A 19414-nucleotide genomic window follows, 5' to 3' on the forward strand; every position below is an offset into this window, starting at 1 on the left:
AATAACAACAACAAATTACCAAAATTATATGGTTCTTCCATTGATGGATCAAATATATGTGTGTGTGTATATATATATACATAGCGGATTCATGTTTTTTTCTCGATTGATTTTTCTCCACTCGAAGATAAAACCATATAAAAGTTTCTTGGAAAACCAAAATAGTAATTAATTTTTCACTTAAAAAATTATTTTTTAGGAAATTTTTTTTTGAGCTCTATTATTTGTTAAAAAATAACTAGTAGGACTATAATACTTGAAGTCTTTGAACAATTTTAAAAACTTAAGTTTAAAAACACCAATTTGGACCAATTATATGTATATATATTGTGGATTCAAATTTTTTTCCTCAATTGGTTTTTCTCCGCAGGAAGATAAAAGTTTCTTGGACAGCCAAAATAGTAATTAATTTTTCACTTAAAAAATTATTTGTTAGAAAATTTATTTTTGACCTCTATTATTTGTTAGAAAAATAACTACTAGGACTAGTCTTGAACAATTTAAGAAACTTAGGGTTAAAAACACCAATTTGGACCAATTTGGGCCTCTCCACTCGTAATATTACATAATCCTATGGCAGCATAAAAGTTTCTTCTGTTTTTAGTATTGCCGTGGTCTTTGTCCCGCCTCTGCTCTGCCTACCTCCCTCTTCTTCTTTCGCCGCCGCCGCCCGCCACCGCCACCGCCACCGCCAGGTTTTTATTTTGTTTTATTTTTAGTCAGTTCTTCACCTCCCGCCTCTTTTCATGGGCTTATTTATTCTACAGTCTTAGATATTTATCGAATTTTCTGTTCTTTTCTATCCGTGGAATTATCATGAAGAAAGCATATTAATTACTGAATTCAGCTGAATGCTTGCCACAACTTGGGTACAATTATAAATTTGGATACCTGTGGAAGTCTGGGAATCTTGTTTAATTTTTCTTTTCCTTTTTTTTTTCCTGGTTGTAGCGTAGAGGCGTATAAGGTGAACGCATGAGTGAGAATTGTGGACTAGCTATTGAATGAAGTTTGCCTTTTGATATCTTTGAGTAGTTCCTCTATTATGTACTGTGTTTTGTCTTAATTTAGGTGGGCGGGGGGGGGGGGTAATTTTTTTTTTTTTTGGTTTTTTGGCTGTTCAGCAGTTTGTTACTGAGGTTTGTCCTCTCTGTGTATGATGTGTTCTCTTATCAAATAAAGTTACATTTGTGCTCAAAATAAAAGAAAAAAGTTGATGATTAAATAGAAATTGAATCGGCGCTGTCAAAGTTTGATTTTTGTGTTAATAATTTTGGTTTTGTTCCAGTTTATGCACTCCACTTGCACTTCAGATTGGAAAGAAACTAAACTAATAATGAGATTGAAGAGATGGGTAGTTGACGGTTATGAAATTATTGAAGAATTTGCTACAAATAATTAGGCGTATTCCAGTGAAGTATGAGTTGTTTTTTAAGTTAATATGAGGTCTTAATTTACATGATTCACAAGGGCTTTATCAAGGTTTACTAAAAACCCATTTAGGATAGCTGGTCATTTTTTGGACTAATTGAGAAGTGAGGATGTTGGCAAAGAATGTTTACTTTTATAACATTTGTCGGTGGAAGAGTAGTGCTGAATTGTTACTGGCAACACGTATGGAAGAAATCATTCATTCGGTAGAGTGCAGATTGATTCAAGTCTATTTGCATTTGATTTATAGTGGACAAACCTTTCTTTGCTAGCTCAGCTGCAACTTTTTATGCACTTTGTTTTCAAGTTTAGGGTTTTTGGATGTTTTATCCATATTCAATTAGGTTCCTTTAATAATGCAAAGCAATAAACGATGCTTGTTTATTTAAGTGCTAACACTTTAAACGAAGTCTTGAGTAGTGTTTGTTGTTGGCTGGAAGCACTGCTTGAGGTTGTCTTAACCTGGTCTTGTGAGTCATTTAGTTTCACCACCAGGACCAGAGAGATCCACCAATTATGTTGGCAGTTGGTCTCAGGAAAGGTGGTCAGAAGGCCCCTAGTGCAGTGTCTTAGAGCAGCTTAGGATGATAAAGTCAATAGATGCTGCTTGTGTCTGAATTCAAACAGGAAATTAGAACTAAGCAAGGGCATAAATAAAATGCAGAGAGTGTAATAGGGGCGATGGAAGAAGTTATGGTAGTTGATTCTCTTACTTGTTGATCATCAAAATAATCAAAGCCAGTTTATAAGGCGGACGATAGGAGCCCTAAATATTTGATCTCTTTCTCATTCTTCTAAACCATGACGTGTGTTGTCAATGCCGTAGAATGTTAGATTCATGGAGAAAAATGCTTAGTCGTAAGAAGGACGTGCTTATTATAGGTGAATTAAACTTACATCTCAATTGTTCTAAAATCAATGCGAGCTAAATACTGAAGAAGATTATAGGAATTATAGTGGAAAATGAGGGGATCAGAAGTATGTGTATTTTTATGTATGTAAATTTACAAGCTTTGACTTAATCTGATCTACATTTAGTTACTTTTGGCTTGTTATCACTCAGAAATCATAAAGAAGCTTAGGGTTTTATGTTAGAAACTCTGAGACCACAATAAGATGAGCTTAAAACTGAGAAACGGCATAAATTTTTTTAATTGTATAACATTCTTCTCTTGAAAGTAAATAAATGAAAAGGAATGGAACTGCTTTAGTACTTTTCTATGCTGATAGTTGTCACCCAATACTTTTCATGCCAGTAAGTCATGATCCGGTTAATGAGATTTGTGGTGTTCTGTTATCAAGCCTTTACTTTTGGTTATATTATTGTGTGACATTTTCCAATTATATGGCTTTATTGATGGGTGTTCCTTCCCTTGAATCTTTTGATGTTGAGATTACAATATGGACTATCCTCACTGGACGTAAACTGGAAAACTGAAGTTAAAGTCTTTAGTGAAACGGGACCTTTTAATCTATTGAGCATGTCTATGGCCTTGAAATGTGTAAAGGTCAAAATTTAAGTCTAGACTAGGAGTGTGCAAAATCGAAAAATTCTGATTTACCGACCGATTTCGAATTGAATTCGGAATTTCGAATTCGGTAATTCGGAATTCAAATCGGAATTTCCGATTTCGAATAATTCGAAATCGGATCAAATTCGATAATATAGTTTTTGAAATCGGTAGTTCCGATTTCGAATTGGAATTTCGAATGCGGAATTCGAAAGCGGAAAACTAATTTCGAATTCGTTTTATAATATTTATATATATAATAGAATATTTTTTTACAATATATGTAATATAAAATTTATATTATATAACATAATAACAAATTAACAATAATACGTTATACATCTACCAATTAACAAAGTTACAAAACAACCTCCAAAAAGGACAAAAAAGCAAAACCTAATCTGTTAAGCACTTAAGCTCCAGTCTTCGGTCTTCCTTCCTTCCTCCCCCGCTAGTCTACCAGTCTCACAACTCTCACCTTCCTTCCTCCGCCGAGTCTGCCGCCAGTCTACCAGTCTTCAGTCGAGAAGGAGCTCAACTAAGAGCCTTCAGCCTTCAGCTTTCCTACTTTCTCAGGTTTCATCTTCACTCTCTCTCACTCTAGTCCTTCATCTTCAAGCCATCAAGCTAGCCATCATCAGCCCGACAGTCTTCATCTTCAAGCCATCATCAGCCTTCATCTTCAAGGACAAATTGATGTACGCTGGTGATTTTACTTAATAGGGGCTATGCTATAATTGTTATTAATTTGTGTTTCTAGTTTATTTTTCTTAGGCATTTCATCAAACAGCTTGTGAGTATTCTAGTAGTTGCGAAATTTCAATAAAAGCAATATCTTTTAAGAAGGTGATCTAAAAATTAGTCAATTTTGGTAGTTTTGGTCTTATTTCAGTTTCCCAAATGCAGTTTATTGGAACATATGTGCCTGCTATTTTATTCTTGTGGATTGGAATGGTTGTATAAGTATTGTAATAAATGGACTTTGTATAAGTTACTGCTACTGCGACTGCTATTGCCACCGTTAGTTGTTGCCTTCCCAGGTCTCAGGGTGGAGTTCGATTGGCCATGTTCCTCAATCGACCTTTTGGCCGTTCTCAAGATGATTTCCTTGCAGCAACTTGATTGTGTTGGTTCCATTTTGAACCAACTGCTAGATTTAATTTAACCAAAGATGCATCTGCACAGCCAGCCTTCGTAGAATCCGTAGTCATCAGAATATGAAACTGATCATTTAATATTTCTGCTTGCCACTGCCGGTGTTGCCTGTATTGTGATGCAGACTTGTGAGAAGTTATTAAAAAGAAAATTGGAAAACAGGTTTTTGAATTTGATGAATTCGGAAGAATTCGGTAAATTCCGAATTCTGAATTCCGAATTGAATTCGGAATCGAATTCGAAATCGGAATTGGCCAATTCGAATTTGAATTCGGTCGGCAATTCACATGTCAAAATTTCGAAAAATTCCGATTTCAAACTTCCGGTTTACCGATTTCGAATTCGTTGCACACCCCTGGTCTAGACTATGAACTAAATGTGCAATAGTTGCATGTTCTTGTAAGTTTAAGAATTCTTGATTTAAGGCGCGTTGACCTCTGTTAACCTGACTGCCATTTGAGCATGTCCAGATGAAAAGAACGAAGTATATACATGGGCCATTACACCCATTTACTACTACTTGTTGGATCTTTCATGATATTTCATTCCTTGCCCTTAGCTTATTTAAGACATGAAGGAAGGATACATCATAATCAAGTGACAAATGTCTCTTTCATTTCACAATGCAAAATTATAGTCATCGAAATGTGATGCTTGCCTGACATTCCAATATTGCTGTCCTGTTTAATCTCAGAGTTGCAGATGGAGGATGGACCTGAGGTGGTGGGTAAGCCTTCTGAGGAGATTTTAGAAGACACGCCTGTGAAGAAGGAAGAAAGCCTTGAGGAGATGCTTTCTAGGCATAGGTGCTGTAATGTTTGTCTAGACTTTATCAGTTCTCTAATTTTGAATATGGTGTACCACTGTTGATTCAGTTATCTCTCCCCCTTCTCTCTCTCTATCTCTCTCTAACAATTCTACATTCTTAGATGTTTTATGTTAATTGCCATTGATATATAGTTTGAAAGTGGATGGATTTGCATTGGGAACTTCTACAACAATTTCCTGAATTAAAGAAAAGAATATTAAAGCTTTAGTAATTGATAACCTATTTTGAAACAGATAAGTAGAACCACTGTGTTTTGAATTGGTTACTGTGAATAAAAGCATTTTAATTCATGTATACTGCAGGAAAGAGATCTCCCAATTACAAAATAAGGAAGTGGGAATGAAAAAGGCAGCTGCTAAGGGCAGCAAGGCTGAACAGAAAGCTAAGAAGAAAGAAGTGGAGCAAGAGATATCCAATCTATCAGCAAAACTCAAAGAAAGACATGCAGAAGAACTGGCTTCTGCAGGTTATGGCAGCAGCAACAAGAAAGATAAAGGAGATCTTGACAATTTGGTTAAGGCCATTGCTGGAGTTTCAGCCACCAATCAAACTGAGAAATCAAAACCAAGCAAAAGTGTTCAGAGGCGTGAGAAAAGAGCTCAACAAGAAGCAGCCAGGGAGCAAAGAATACGAGAAGAGCAGTGTAACATTGTCAGTGAGAGAGTTGCAGAAAATGAGGGGTTAGAAAAGAAACTTGAGCCACTTGGATTGGTCATTAATGAAATAAAGCCAGATGGGCATTGTCTTTACCGAGCTGTTGAGGATCAGCTCGCCCTCCAGGCTGGAGGTACCTCTCCTTATACTTTCCAAGAACTTCGGCAAATGGTGGCATCATATATGAGGAATCATGCATCTGAATTCCTGCCCTTTTTCCTCTCTGAGAATATGGCAGATGGAGAATCCACTGATACCCTTGCAGAGAAGTTTGAGAATTATTGTACAGAAGTGGAATCAACGGCAGCATGGGGAGGACAGTTGGAACTTGGTGCTCTAACTCATTGCCTGAAGAAACATATCATGATATTTTCTGGATCCTTCCCTGATGTGGAGATGGGAAATGAGTACAAATTTGTAGGTGGAAATGGCTTATCCAATAAAAGTATTATGCTGTCATACCATAGGCATGCATTTGGGCTTGGTGAGCATTATAACTCCGTCATTCCAACTTCAGTTCAATAGGGATGACTGATCCTTTGTCAAAATGTACTCTCTGTGACGTCGATGTTGCAGAAAACATGTATCAAATTTGGACCTGAAGCAACAATTTTGTTCTCTTTTTACATTGTAATGTTAGACATGACATAGCTTGTCCTTTACTTTTTCCTTCTTTTTTTTTTCCAAGTAAGTTATTTCGACTCTGCTGATAGATTTATATGATTAATGATTTCTATACATATATCTTCTTTTTCTGCAACAAGTCTTGTGCATGTAGTTCCGTGAATTTTTTGATCTGTTCTGTTGAAAATGTGATGATCTTTATTTCAAGCTCTTATAGGTGAATGGGTAAGTTCACCTGAACTGCCGTCAATTGTTTCTATTCGCTGATCCAACTAAATTTCTTGCCTGTCATGAAATTTGAGATCCTTGGAACAAAATTTCTGAGAATGGTCTGTAGCAACTTCTAAGATCTGCGTTTTCAGAATAAATGCTTCAGTAAACAGATGGTAAATGCATGAGCTGCAGCCTGCTGGTGGAGATCTTCATCATCTAGTTTATCCTCTTCTGTGGCTTACCTGCACTTCCATGTCCGTTTCGATGTGTCCTCAGTAGCTTTGCTTGTGTCTTTCCTAAAACATCTCATCTTGCTAATTATTACTTCCTCCGTCCATTGAAAATATTATGCTTTCTATTTTGAGAAATGGATGTCTCAAAATGTTTGTTATTTTACTTTAGTCAAAGTTACTTTTAATCTCTCTCTTTTTTTTTTTAATGTTATTCCCACCTTTATTCATGTTTCGTACTAAATTCAAATTTAAAATTTGTATTTTAGAGAGTAACTTTGGAAACAAATTCATTGACATCATCATGAAGCTATTATTCTTAAAAAGTTGAAATTTTGAAATGCGACAAACAATTTGGGATAGTGGTTTGTTTTATAGAGATGTAAGAAGTGTCTGATTGATTGAAAATTTCTGTTTTTCATATCTTAAAAGAGAATTATAGGCAAACTTTTGATAGCACAGCACTGTGCATGGATTATTCTTTTCCTTTTTGATTCTTGATACCGTTAATTTTATCTACCTGAAACTTTTGAAATTTAATTAGTTTCATGTTAATTAATATGGTGCGGGAATGTGCTACATGTCATTGGCTATTACTGTTGGTTTTGCTCCAAATTTTCTAATTTCCTGTGGTTATGGCCATATGGAGTTGAAACATTAGATAATCCACTTCATGTGGTCAAATCATCTGCTTTAAAGGTCACAACCCCATCCCTCCTCCTACGATATTTTTCTCAATTTCATTTGATTTGTTGTATGTTCTATTAGGCGATGCTTGAACTTTTGCTGTAATTTACTTAGGGAAATGCCAATATCAAAATACATAAATTGTTTCAAAATACATATTGTTTAAGGGAAAATGCCAGTTTTCATCCCTAAACTTTGGGTCATGGATACATTTTGTTCTCAAACTTTCTGGCATAACACATTTAGTATCTGAACTATCAATTTTTGGCCAATTTCATCCTCAAACAAGAAATTGATCAATTTGAATGGAAATTGAAATTGGGAGAGTAAAAATAGCCATCCTATTTTGCTAATTTTAAGTCATGCAAGGCTTTTCAGTCAAGAGGTTCATATTCGTCAGGTGTCTAATTTCCGTTCAAATTACTAATTAGTTTCCCATTTGAGGATAAAATTGGTTAAAAATTGATAGTTCAGATACTAAATGTGTTATGTCAGAAATGTGTTTAAAATAAAATTGGTTAAAATTTGAGGAAGAAATGCGTCCATAACTCAAAATTTAGGGATGAAAATAGGTATTTCTCCTATTGTTTAATGTACTTCGAAATAAAGCAAGCATCTTCTTAAATTCCACAAGCTTTACTTCGTGGTTGATTATGGATGATTGATTGTAAAAAAGGATCCAAGATTTCCAAAGTATGCAAGACATTGAAATGAAAGGAGAATTTTTTTGCAGAACAAACTTCAAAAGTGGAAATTATCTGTAGTATTCTAGCTTGTAATATAAGATACAATCTTATGTCCCAGGTTTTGTTACCTTTTTCTTCCACCATTTCAGTCTTTAATTTCTTGACGGAGGGTACCCAACCATCATTTGATTCTCTTCTACTTTTTTTTTTTTTTAATACAGGGAGTATCCCAATTTTACCAGACTAATTTCCCTGCGCCTGTGCACCCCGCCTCTCAAGGATATACAAGCGATAAAGAGGTGACTCGAACATACGATTTCGGGACCTAACTAGGCTACCCGAAACCATCCGAGCCAACTCAAGGGTTGATTCTCTTCTACTAACTCGAGGAGAATTGCTGTCATTTGCACGCTCAAAGATAAGAATGCAAGTTGCTGTTGGCACTGTGACGTGACTTTCTGATGTTAGAATGTCAAGTGTTGGATGCTGGGGCTCGACAATGCGGATTTTGTTCTTGAGAGAAAAAAAATGAAAACAATTATTTGATCAATTTTAAGATGCTCAGGAATAACAGAACAAATGTGTTACTTTATATTTTTGAGTAAATCTTATATGTATCAATAATGTATGTAATATTACAGTTAGATACATAAAATATATGTAAAAATTGGATTTCAAATTCAAATTTAAATAAATTATCATGGATGATAGCACATATACTATCAGCATATATATGATTAATATTATATTTTATCAGGCTCGAGGCTTTAAAGTGAAATCTGGTGCTTGAGATAATTTATTTATGTTCTTTCCCACAAAAAACTGAATGGAAGAGCCACGATGTTGGTGTACCTCATCCATTTTGAATAATTCCTTTTTATAGATTTATCTAAGAGTTAGAACTTATGCATAATCAGTGTGGCACTTTTCTTTATGCTAGCTGGTCTATATATTTGGAAAATTTGGAAATGAATATCTTCACAAAATTCTATTGCACGACTTGCCCTCATCCAAATTGCCTAAGGTCAAAATTGTAGTATAACAAAATTTTAAAAAAATTTGTATACTTTAACAAAGTGGAGGTGGATTTGATACAAGCTCCATCCTTGGCCCCTTATAACCTTATTTCAAAAAGTTCAAGAACTGATTATTAGCTTCATTAAGTCTCGTTTGGGTTTGGGGTTATGGTGAATTATAAAGAAACACTTGTTACACAAATATTTTCAACAGAAGTTTTTTTTTTTTTTTTTTTTTGTACGAAAAATTAATCGAAACCCTGAAAGTATTTTTACTGCTTAAAAGTATTTTTTTTTGGTAAATGCACCCCAACTCCAAGTGAACCTAAGTTTCCATGTCAAAGGGTATCTGATATGATGGGAAAGAAGACATAGTTCGAAAAATTAGTTATCGAATACCCTGAAAGTATTTTTACTGCTTAAAAGTATTTTTTTTTGGTAAATGCACCCCAACTCCAAGTGAACCTAAGTTTCCATGTCAAAGGGTATCTGATATGATGGGAAAGAAGACATAGTTGGATCCAGGTTGTTTAATCCATTTGTCATGCGGAGAAAATCGAGAAAGCATCTTCTTTTGTGACAGAGAACAATATTGCTCAGAAATGGAGAATCTGCTATCCTCCAAAGGCTGCACAGTCCTTCTCGGTACCTTCTTCTTCGTTTTGTACGGATTTCGATACCATGCTCATAAATGGCTTGGTTAAGGAATGTATGCTGTTTCTTGAAAAAGATGGGTGCCAAATTATCCGATCTTATCATGATTTTCTTTTTCGTTTCTTTTGGAGAGGGGGATTCCTTTTTGTTAGTAATCAAGGGCTGAATCAACTGGTAAACAATGGTTTCTTTTTTCTCTTTTAATCAGTGGTCCAAGCTGTATAAAAAAGACAGAATAAAGGTAGCATTAGTACTTGAAAGGGAATCCCTCCCCAGCACCACACAGTTGAAGGAATAATGTTCTGTTTGTTCTGAGAAGTCCATCTCTCGTTTCATCTTCTCTGGCCAGTTTTGTACTATTGACATTGCCCAAAAAGGGATTTGGCTTTTGAGAACAACATAGGGGTAAATTGAATTTGTCAACTTATACAATTAAATTGGCAGTTATACCAAACATATATAAGTTTATACTAAGTATCATAAAAATTATAGGAGCTGATTTGCACTTGACTAAACTCAACTTATGAGTCCTTTGTCCTATCAAGCTACTTCAAGTTCACTCATGCTAATATGTGCTTGTCTTGTATGCAACTATTATATTCCTATGTGGAAATATACATTGGATCAATTATTAAGGGCGGATTAATTATTCGCAAAAAAGTTGAGTGTGTTCGAGTTCTGCTACAATGTTAGAGGATTGTCTTGGTGTATAATATGTAAGTACTTTTATAAGCCATCGATGGTCCTGGAGGCATGCTATGACTCATGGTTGTGACCAGAACCATTAAAACAAAAGGTTCATTTTTTTTTTTGGTAATGCTCTCCAGGAAGAAAACGAAGAAAGCTCAAATAAAAAAAAATCCTTGTACAATACTGATATTTTCCCCCAAATTTGACGTATGTATGGAATCCAAGAGCCGTACTACGTCCGCACTAAGCATCAAGTAAAGGCAAAAGATTCTTACTTGCTTATCTATCACCTACCGCTCTCCATTTTCTGCATGAGAAACCGATGCAAGGATGCTAATGCAACTTGTGATACTCTATAGTAGGGAATACAAATCAATCCTTTTCTCATGTACCTGCTGATATGAACCCCAACGCATCAACTTTCCAAGCAAAATCTTGCGGCCCTTTTGCTATTTTGTGAAGAAAAATGTTATAAATCTTCCATCACTAGCCCGGAGCCAGCCTGCCCTCTATATATACCTTCAAGAGCTTCAGGTTTCACACAAAGCAAGCCTCAAACTTCCTCTGAAGTAAAATACTAGAGCACATCATTTAGCCCAGGACTTCACATTTTTGCCAAAAGTAGAATGGATATAGTGAAGAGATTGGGTTCAGAAAAGCCAGTGGTGATCTTCAGCAAGAGCAACTGCTGCATATCCCATGCTATTCACATGTTGATATGCAGCTTCGGGGCAAATCCCACGGTTTATGAGCTTGATCAATATCCAGAAGGAAGGGACATTGAGAATGCATTGCTAGCATTAGGATGCCATCCAACTGTTCCTGCTGTTTTCATAGGGAAACTACTTGTTGGTGGTTCTGATGAGGTTATGAACCTAAATGTTCAGGGCAAGTTGAAGCCACTGCTTATCAAGGCCAATGCAATATGGATGTAGAAGTCACATATAGAATTTACCATCGAACTGAAACTTTTCTTTCTTGTTTTGTCTTTTAATTGAAGAAAGCCATCTAAAGGCAAATGTAGGTTTAGCATGCACTCCTACCAGTCTTGTTAAGTTTCAGTATTAACCGGTTTTGAGTCTTTAAAATGTTATAGTGGTCATGGTAACTCATATTTAGGAGTCCATGCCACTTGATCGATCCTTGTTTCTGTGACGTTTTAGTTCTAAAGTGACAATGGAAAAGAATTGAGTTCAGCCAATTTTTATCTTCTCTCGTACTTTTGTTTTTGCTAATTAATTGATTAAACTTTACCAAGTTCTTTAGATTTACAGTGTCATGGAGAAGAAATGGTTTAGTTATAAGTTATGTTCTCATATTTTTGCTATTTGAGAGAAATGGTTACTTAAAACCTGAAAGGATAGGGCATATTTTTCCCTGGCAATGATACATCAAGTTCAGCTCTTATTGCTGTCAATTGAACAGTCAATTCCAGTTTCCTCTTTAGAGATACTAAGAGCACTAATAAACTCCAGCCATTTTCAACTCTTAATTGCTGTGAATCCCTCCGCCCCATACACTTTTTTTGGTCACTAAAGGTCAAGAATGGAACCAAAAAAAAAAAAGGAAAAATGAAAACTTTGGGCTCCACTTATTTGTGGAATTGGTGAGAAAAGCACTTTGCTACAAGTGGTGCACATTTTTCCAAAGCTGATTTGTAGAGAAGGTTTAAAAATCAAGCACTTTTTTTGGGGAAAGGTTAAATAATTAATAACCATTTTAGTTATGAACGATGTCAGCCTTGTGATAGGTTAAAGTCCTAAGAGGATAAAGGTTATGTGTCTAAGTTGCAATAGTGGTAATCAAATACCTTTCTTTTGGGGGGATTATTTATATTTTTTTTCTCATAAAAAATTAGGTATATACCTCCGAGTTTGACTAAATGTAAACTTGACAAATTTTAATAATAAATAATCTCAACACGCTCCACGTATGTAGTATAATGGATTGGTTTGAGTTTTTTATTTAAGCTTTTGAATAAATTTATATACACTGACAGTGTATACACTATCACGATTGGATATATGATACATATACAATATTCGAGTTTCAAATTCAAATTCGAATTATGTGTCACGCATCTAATAGTGAAAGTGTATACCCTGTCAGTGTATAGAAGATTAATCCTAAACTTTTGTTGTGTTTGCATCGCCTTGCTAGACTCTGAATGTTCCCTTCTGTCCCTTGACCTTCTTTGAAATTATTGGGATAAACTAATTTTCACTAAAGGCTTCATCCCTTTCATTTTGTGAATAATGATCTTCTTCATTGTTATCATTATTGGCACTTTGTGAAATACTGGAATAATTACCAACCAGATTCAATTCATTTGCCATAAATCATTAGTCAGCCAAAAAGGATCCACCTGAGAGTTACTACAAGCACCCTCATCAGACCTAACCTACACAAGAGATGCATCAGAAATATTTGATCCCTACCCAGTATCAATAAAAAACTTAAGACTATATATCATGCAGCAAAGGAGGAGATTGAACATGATTCACATGATCGTCAACTGAAATATTTATAGAATGAGAGCTATTAACCACAATTTTGCTCAGGACACCAGATTCCATATCAACATTAGCATTAACAAGAGCACTCGAAGACTCAATATCCATATATTTGTTTGTTTTTAATTCAAGGGAGATTTCAAGCCTTGAAAAAAAAACAAAATAAAATGGAGAGTTTGAGAGTCGAATTAAGAATTTCATGATCATATATGGTTAATGTAGATATTGGGGTCAACGTGGATTTTGTTCCAATAGTGAACATGAATTTAAATCTACACTATACCTATCTTTTACGGGTCTCAAGGTTAACTGTTTAACAAGGTGGAAAATTCATATATAAGAGTTCAATTACAAGACAGTGGATATCATATACCGTCAAGGAACTTTTTTTTTTTTTTTTTTTTTTCTTGTTTGAGAATAGGCTTCAATTTGCAATGCAAGCATTTTGTTATGAATTGTTTTTTCTTTTACTGTCATTGTAAAAGCTTTTTTACAAAAACGTGGATGCATGATAGAATTTGCAAAAGGAAGATTTCAAATTCGATAAAGAGTTGCATCTAAATCTGTTAGTATAAAATGAATCATTACACTGACAATGTACTAAAGATTAATCTGTCTTTTTCCCATTTCATTCTTCTCCTTGTTTAGTTCTTAAGAACAGATTTGATCAACTTTAAGATGCTCAAAATAAAAATATTAAGATTTGCACCTTATGCATGACAGCATGATGGCTTCATCCTCAGCCCTTTAATCTAATTTCAAAAAGATTACAGAACCGACCTTTAGCTCCATTAAGCATCTACATATATGATCAAGGAATATATGATAAGATGGCAAAGACAATATGATCATGTGGAGAAAATCAAGAAAGCATATTCTTAGCTATAAAGAAGAAAATTGCTTAAAACGGAGAATCTGCTACACTTTGGAGCCATTAATCTTGATACCATCTTCGTCCTTTTTGTACGGATCAATTACGTGCTCATCATTCATGGTTATTATTTACTCGAAGATTGTGTGCTGTTTCTTGAAATGGATGGGTGGAGAATTATCTAGTTCTATTGTAGATCACTTTCTGGATCAGCTTTATCATAATTTTGCCACTTTGGAACAAATTTTAACGTATCAAAAAAAAAAATTATCTGGTTATTGTTATTATTATTATTATTTCTGTTGAAGAGGGAGATTCCTTATATTGGTTGAGGGATGATTCATTTAGGTAAATAATAAAATCTTTTCTCTTTTTATCAAGAGGGATATTTTAGAAAAATTGTTTTAATATTTCTGGCCAGATTTGTAAAATTCATATTGCCTATTCGCCTATTAAAACAAGTCTAATTATATTATAAAATTCAAAATTTTTTATTAGTAGGTTTTGGGTCAAGTCAATTACTTCTAGTAGTTTGAGTAGTACTCAAGTCAATTATTTCTAGCAGTTTGAATAATACTCTATTTAGGTAATTTCTTGTGGTGGTTGTTTCTTGTTTATCACTCATGAATTATAAGTAAAGTGCCTTGTTATTGTATTTGTTTGAGAAGAGTAAGAGTTGTAGGGTCTTAATTTCAATGTTTGATAGTAATGTATTGTAGATTTTGTAATTTTTTTCACTCATAATTTTGTATATGTAAATTAGTCTTTCCATACCATATTTGAGAGTGACGGGTTTTTGATATAAGTGTAAGTTTAATTCTAATTTATACCCGTTGACTGCAAGTATACAGGCTAAACTAGTAGTTTAGTGCATTAATCGGGTCGATCCCACGAGGAGCAATGTCTACAAGTACTAGGTCCTTATTTTCTCTATTATTTAGACTTATAATGAGATTGAGCAGAAAAATTATATTTGCTACTGTCTATAATCTGATTTAATAAATGCAAGTTACAATTGGAGAAAATTCACTAAAAACTTGAATCTAGGGATGTAGATTCCACTTATGGCACAAAAGATCGAAATGAATGAATTTAATACTTGTTACTACTCTTGTTTAACTAGGGATTCATTTCCAAAATTGCCAAAATTTCATTCTCATGATAATAAGGCTTAGAACAGTCTAGATTTCTCTAATCTCTTGATTAAAACTAAAATTGCTCTTGTTCATGCATGAAATTAATCCACTTGAATGTATTTCTATTCTCATGAACCTATAACTCAAGGTCTACTTATGTTATTCCATTATCATTACCAATTTTCATTGAGTAATAGCAACTAATGACCTGCTAATGGTGATCAAACAACAAGTAATCAATCTGCACAAGAAGACAAGTTAATACAAGATACAACAAGTGTAAATTACATTCAATTTATATCACTTGGCCATAAGTTTCATCTACTCCCTAGATATAGAAAATTAGCTACTCATGAATGATAAAATAATCAAACTCATAACTTCATTAATGGAAAACATCATGAGTTACAATTACAAGAAGGATAAAGAAAAGCTTAGCCAAGTTAATGGTGAAGCTCCCAAAATTCTGCTATGTCTTGCACTAGATGATTACAAGATGAAGTCTCCAAGTGTGCCTGCCAAATTTTTTTAGTTAGAGAGAATGTGTTTTTATCAGAAAATTGCCGTCCGTATCTCCACTGACTTCCCCATTTTTCTCTGCGGAAAAACAGCTCAAAAGCTCATTTCCATTAGTCAAATTTCCACCTCTAGATTCCCAAATCTAAAATTTGTTAAGATAGTCAATAACAAATGTTTTTGACTTGACAATAAGCCATCTTTTCTGCCCTTTATCTTCTGAAGCATGTGCAACCGAATTCTCTTGCTAAATATAGCTGGAAAGTAGTATGAATACAAGAGAAGTGGCTGAGCAAATTGCAGAATTTTGGCTACAAAACGCGACTTGACAAAACGCGCCATCAAGACACGTTTTCTCAACTCTTGTTTTCAACTCTGTGAAATTGGCCTCACTTCAACTGCGATTTTCTCTATGATGGAGGTCGAAATAACTTTTGTGAAAAACACAAAAGTTGTAGCCCTTTGAATTAGATTTACAATGCTTCAAGCATCATCCAAATCGGAGTTTTGTAGACTGAGATATGATTGAAATACTATCACTTGGTCAAACCCCTGTTTTAGCCTCGTCCATAGAATGCAGCTTCTGTATTTCGATTTTTTGTCCATGAAAACAGCAGAATTTGATTTCAATGTTTTCATACAAAATATAGATCTATCTCTTAGATTCAAAATGGTATAAAGATCACCTCAATCTGATATGTGTAGCTCCAGATATAGCTGAAATACCGAAAAGTGTCAAAACTGTCTCGAACTGCATTCCTTCAATTAAATGTTTTTCACTTCATTTCTTATTTACACACGTCAATTCATCACCAATCATCAGATTTTCTTCTCCATTCATACCCTTTGATGATTGAATCATTAATCCTGCAAGAAAATGAAGTATTTACCCTTAAAAGCAATAGAAATGCAATGTTAGCCACTTTAATAGAAAATATATATTTTTACCAAAATCCTAATTATTTTAGTTATAAAACTAAATAATGGAACCAGAATTAACTAATAAAATGAACTCAAAAATACGTAAAATAAACCCTTATCAGAGAGTATTGCTAATCTCCTTGTTCTTATAATTTTGAGTTCAACATTGTCGAGGAAAGGCTTTGGCTTTAGGGAACTCAATGCTTGGTTTGGAAATTACATAATAATTGTTCCTATTAATATTTTGTCATTTTTAGCCAGTGGTAGAGCCACATTCAAGTGAGGGTGCTTCCCCTCAACTTTGAAGCATTTTGAAATAGGCTTGGAAATATTTTAAAATTTTAATTTTGTCCTATAATTGCATCTAGGGATGCACGCGAGCCGAGCTGCTCGTGAGTAGTTCGGTCAATGACTTGGCTTGAACTCGGTCAAACCGAGTTCGAGCCGAGTCTCGAGTTACTCGAGTATACATTCAAGTCGAGTTCGAGCCCGGATTTTTGTAGCTTGTGGCTCGACGAGCTACTCGTCGAGTAATATAATTTAAATAATATGTATGTATTATAATTATAAAATGATCATTATGAGTATAATTTATACTGAATTTACAAGATTAATAAAAAAAACTCGATTGATCAGTTTACTCGACTCGATAAGGCTTGACTCAAGGTCGAGCCTTATCGAGTCGAGTCTCGAGCTTTTAACAATTTCCTCGAGTCAAGCTCGAGTTGAGATTCTCCGACTCGATCAAGCTCGAGCTCAAGTATAGCAGTACTCGAGCTCGACTTGGCTCGAGTACACCCCTTTTGCACCCCCTAAAATTTTTTAAAATTTCTTATATTTCATTACTTTGCCCCTTTGAGTTCTTGAAATCTACAATTATCACTTAATTTATGAATAATGGAATGCTTGAAATGAGGCCAAGTATTAGTTGAGAATTTAGACAGAAAATAAAATTTAAAACTTTTGGTACATAAAATCGTTAAGATTTTGTTGTCTATTGAATGAAAAAATAATTTTCATCTAATTTTTATTATTGTGAAACACTATACAATTTTAACAAAATTCACGCAATTATCATACTAGTTATTAAAGTTTTTCAACAAAAAATTTTGCCTTAATTGTACCGTATCATTATGCATCAAAGTAATTGCCCTGTCTAACATTAGGTCCTAACTCTGCAACTAATTTTACCTTATTGAGCTGAACTTTAACTTCAGTCATGCCATTATGTGCTCATCTTTGCATATAATTATCATTTCTTTCGTAATATTTTGGGACAAAAAGCTTAAAACAAAAACTGTTTTTCATGGGTTGTGCAATTATGGTTTCATGCGATTCTTGCGATTATTATACATATTACATTGTTTGGTATATAATAGCATTATATTGTTGTATTCGTGAAAAAGTTGATATACGTAATTTAAAATTTTCATACATAATTGGTACAATAAATAAAATTATGTGGTTGTACAACAATAATCATAACATGTATAATAACTGGACTAAACCAAATACAACACAAATGCATGCCCCACTCCCGCATCGATTCCATGAGCAGTAGTATCCGTATGCACTAAGCATCAAGGAAAGGCAAAAAGATTGTTATCGTCGATTACTTTCCTTTTTCTGCATGAAAACCCAATGCCAGGATGTTAATGCAGCTTGAGATTCATATCAATCCTTTATCATATTGCTGTTGATGTGACCCCCAAAGCATCAAATTTGCAACAGTAATCTTATAGCCCTTTTGTTGTTATCCAAAAAAGAGATATTGCAACCAATCATTCTCAGCCAGCCCTCTATATATACCTTCATGCGCTTCAGGTTTTCACTCAAAGCAAGCCTTATAACTTCCTATCAACTCAATTGCTGGAGCACATTCATAAATAGCTCTTGATTTCACATTTTTGCCAGAAGTAGAATGGATATAGTGATGCGATTGGGGTCAGAAAAGCCAGTGGTGATCTTCAGCAAGAGCAACTGCGGCATTTCCCACGCTATTAAGATGCTGATATGCGGTTTCGGGGCGAATCCTACTGTTTATGAGCTTGATCAACATCCAGTAGGAACGGAAATGGAGAATGCATTGCTAGCATTAGGATGCCATCCAAGTGTACCTGCTGTTTTCATAGGGAAGCAATTTGTTGGTGGTTCCAACGAGGTTATGGACCTCAATGTCCAGGGTAAGTTGAAGCCATTGCTCATCAAGGCCAGGGCAATATGGATGTGATAAGCACATATAGAATTTACCATCTAAGCAATTCAGCCTAGGTCTTCTGTCTTGTTTTAGTATGGAGTCCTACAAGTTTTTTTTTTTTTTTTTTTTGAAATTTTAGTTTAAACCCGTTTCGAGTCTTCGTCGAGTTATATCACATCAAAGTTATATGTATTACGTTCTTGTACTCTCATTATGAAATAATAAAAATGTCTAGTGGGTCATATCATGGTAACTCGTGCTCCTTTTGTCCCATTGAAAGTGTCATATTTTTTATTTTGGAATGTTTCAAAATATTTGTTATGTTAAGAAAGTCAAAACACTTTTTAGTATTTCCTTCCATTATAATTCTTATCTTTAATTATATGCATGTTATCATTCAAACTCAAAATTTGAATTTCTAAGGGTAAAATTAGAAAGAGAAATATAAATATTACAATCAAAGTACTATTTTTAAAAAATTAGATTTTCGAAACATGACAAAATAATTGGAATGGAGGAAGTATTAATTAGGAGACCACCCATGCCACTATATCCTGTTCCACTAGGCTTCAGTTTCAAAATGCAAATGGGAAAGAAATGAGTTTAGCTAATTTACGAGTTATCTTCTCCCATACTTTTAATTTGCTACATAATCAAACTAACTAGATCAGGTTCTTTGTTGTTGAGTGGCTAGTTGAGAGGAATGAAATTCAAGAAACATGGAAGAGAAAGGAGGAATTTAAATTTAGAATCTCTAATGTCTAGACGTCTCAATCTTAGTCACTGGATGAAAATTTTTTCCACGGAAAAGAATAGCTATGTCAAACCGACTCTTGGAAGCAACAAGGGACAAATCTGCTGTAGCACTTATCATACTGGC

General features: G+C 34.4%; 3 protein-coding genes across 4 annotated transcripts; all 3 read left to right on the plus strand.

Moving 5' to 3' along the window:
• Positions 1-611: 611 nt before the first annotated feature.
• LOC113778708 (deubiquitinase OTUD6B) lies at positions 612-6242 on the plus strand. 2 transcript variants are annotated; one of them, XM_027324189.1, is made up of 3 exons: positions 612-686; positions 4789-4903; positions 5229-6242. In XM_027324189.1, the coding sequence occupies exons 2-3, from the start codon at positions 4800-4802 to the stop codon at positions 6103-6105; spliced, it is 981 nt and encodes a 326-aa protein (XP_027179990.1). In that variant the 5' UTR covers positions 612-686; positions 4789-4799; the 3' UTR covers positions 6106-6242. The 2 variants fall into 2 exon arrangements, with proteins under 2 accessions (XP_027179990.1, XP_027179988.1); XM_027324187.1 differs by having other exon boundaries at positions 620-695; positions 4792-4903.
• A 4649-nt stretch (positions 6243-10891) lies between these two features.
• LOC113778139 (monothiol glutaredoxin-S2-like) lies at positions 10892-11581 on the plus strand. The gene has a single exon (XM_027323428.1). The coding sequence runs from the start codon at positions 11007-11009 to the stop codon at positions 11313-11315; it is 309 nt and encodes a 102-aa protein (XP_027179229.1). The 5' UTR covers positions 10892-11006; the 3' UTR covers positions 11316-11581.
• A 6612-nt stretch (positions 11582-18193) lies between these two features.
• On the plus strand, positions 18194-18610 carry LOC113778680 (monothiol glutaredoxin-S2-like). The gene has a single exon (XM_027324157.1). The coding sequence runs from the start codon at positions 18259-18261 to the stop codon at positions 18565-18567; it is 309 nt and encodes a 102-aa protein (XP_027179958.1). The 5' UTR covers positions 18194-18258; the 3' UTR covers positions 18568-18610.
• The last annotated feature ends 804 nt before the right edge of the window (positions 18611-19414 follow it).

The sequence above is a fragment of the Coffea eugenioides genome, chromosome 7 (genome assembly GCF_003713205.1).
Source record: "Coffea eugenioides isolate CCC68of chromosome 7, Ceug_1.0, whole genome shotgun sequence".
In the NCBI taxonomy this organism is placed as follows: Eukaryota; Viridiplantae; Streptophyta; class Magnoliopsida; order Gentianales; family Rubiaceae; genus Coffea; species Coffea eugenioides.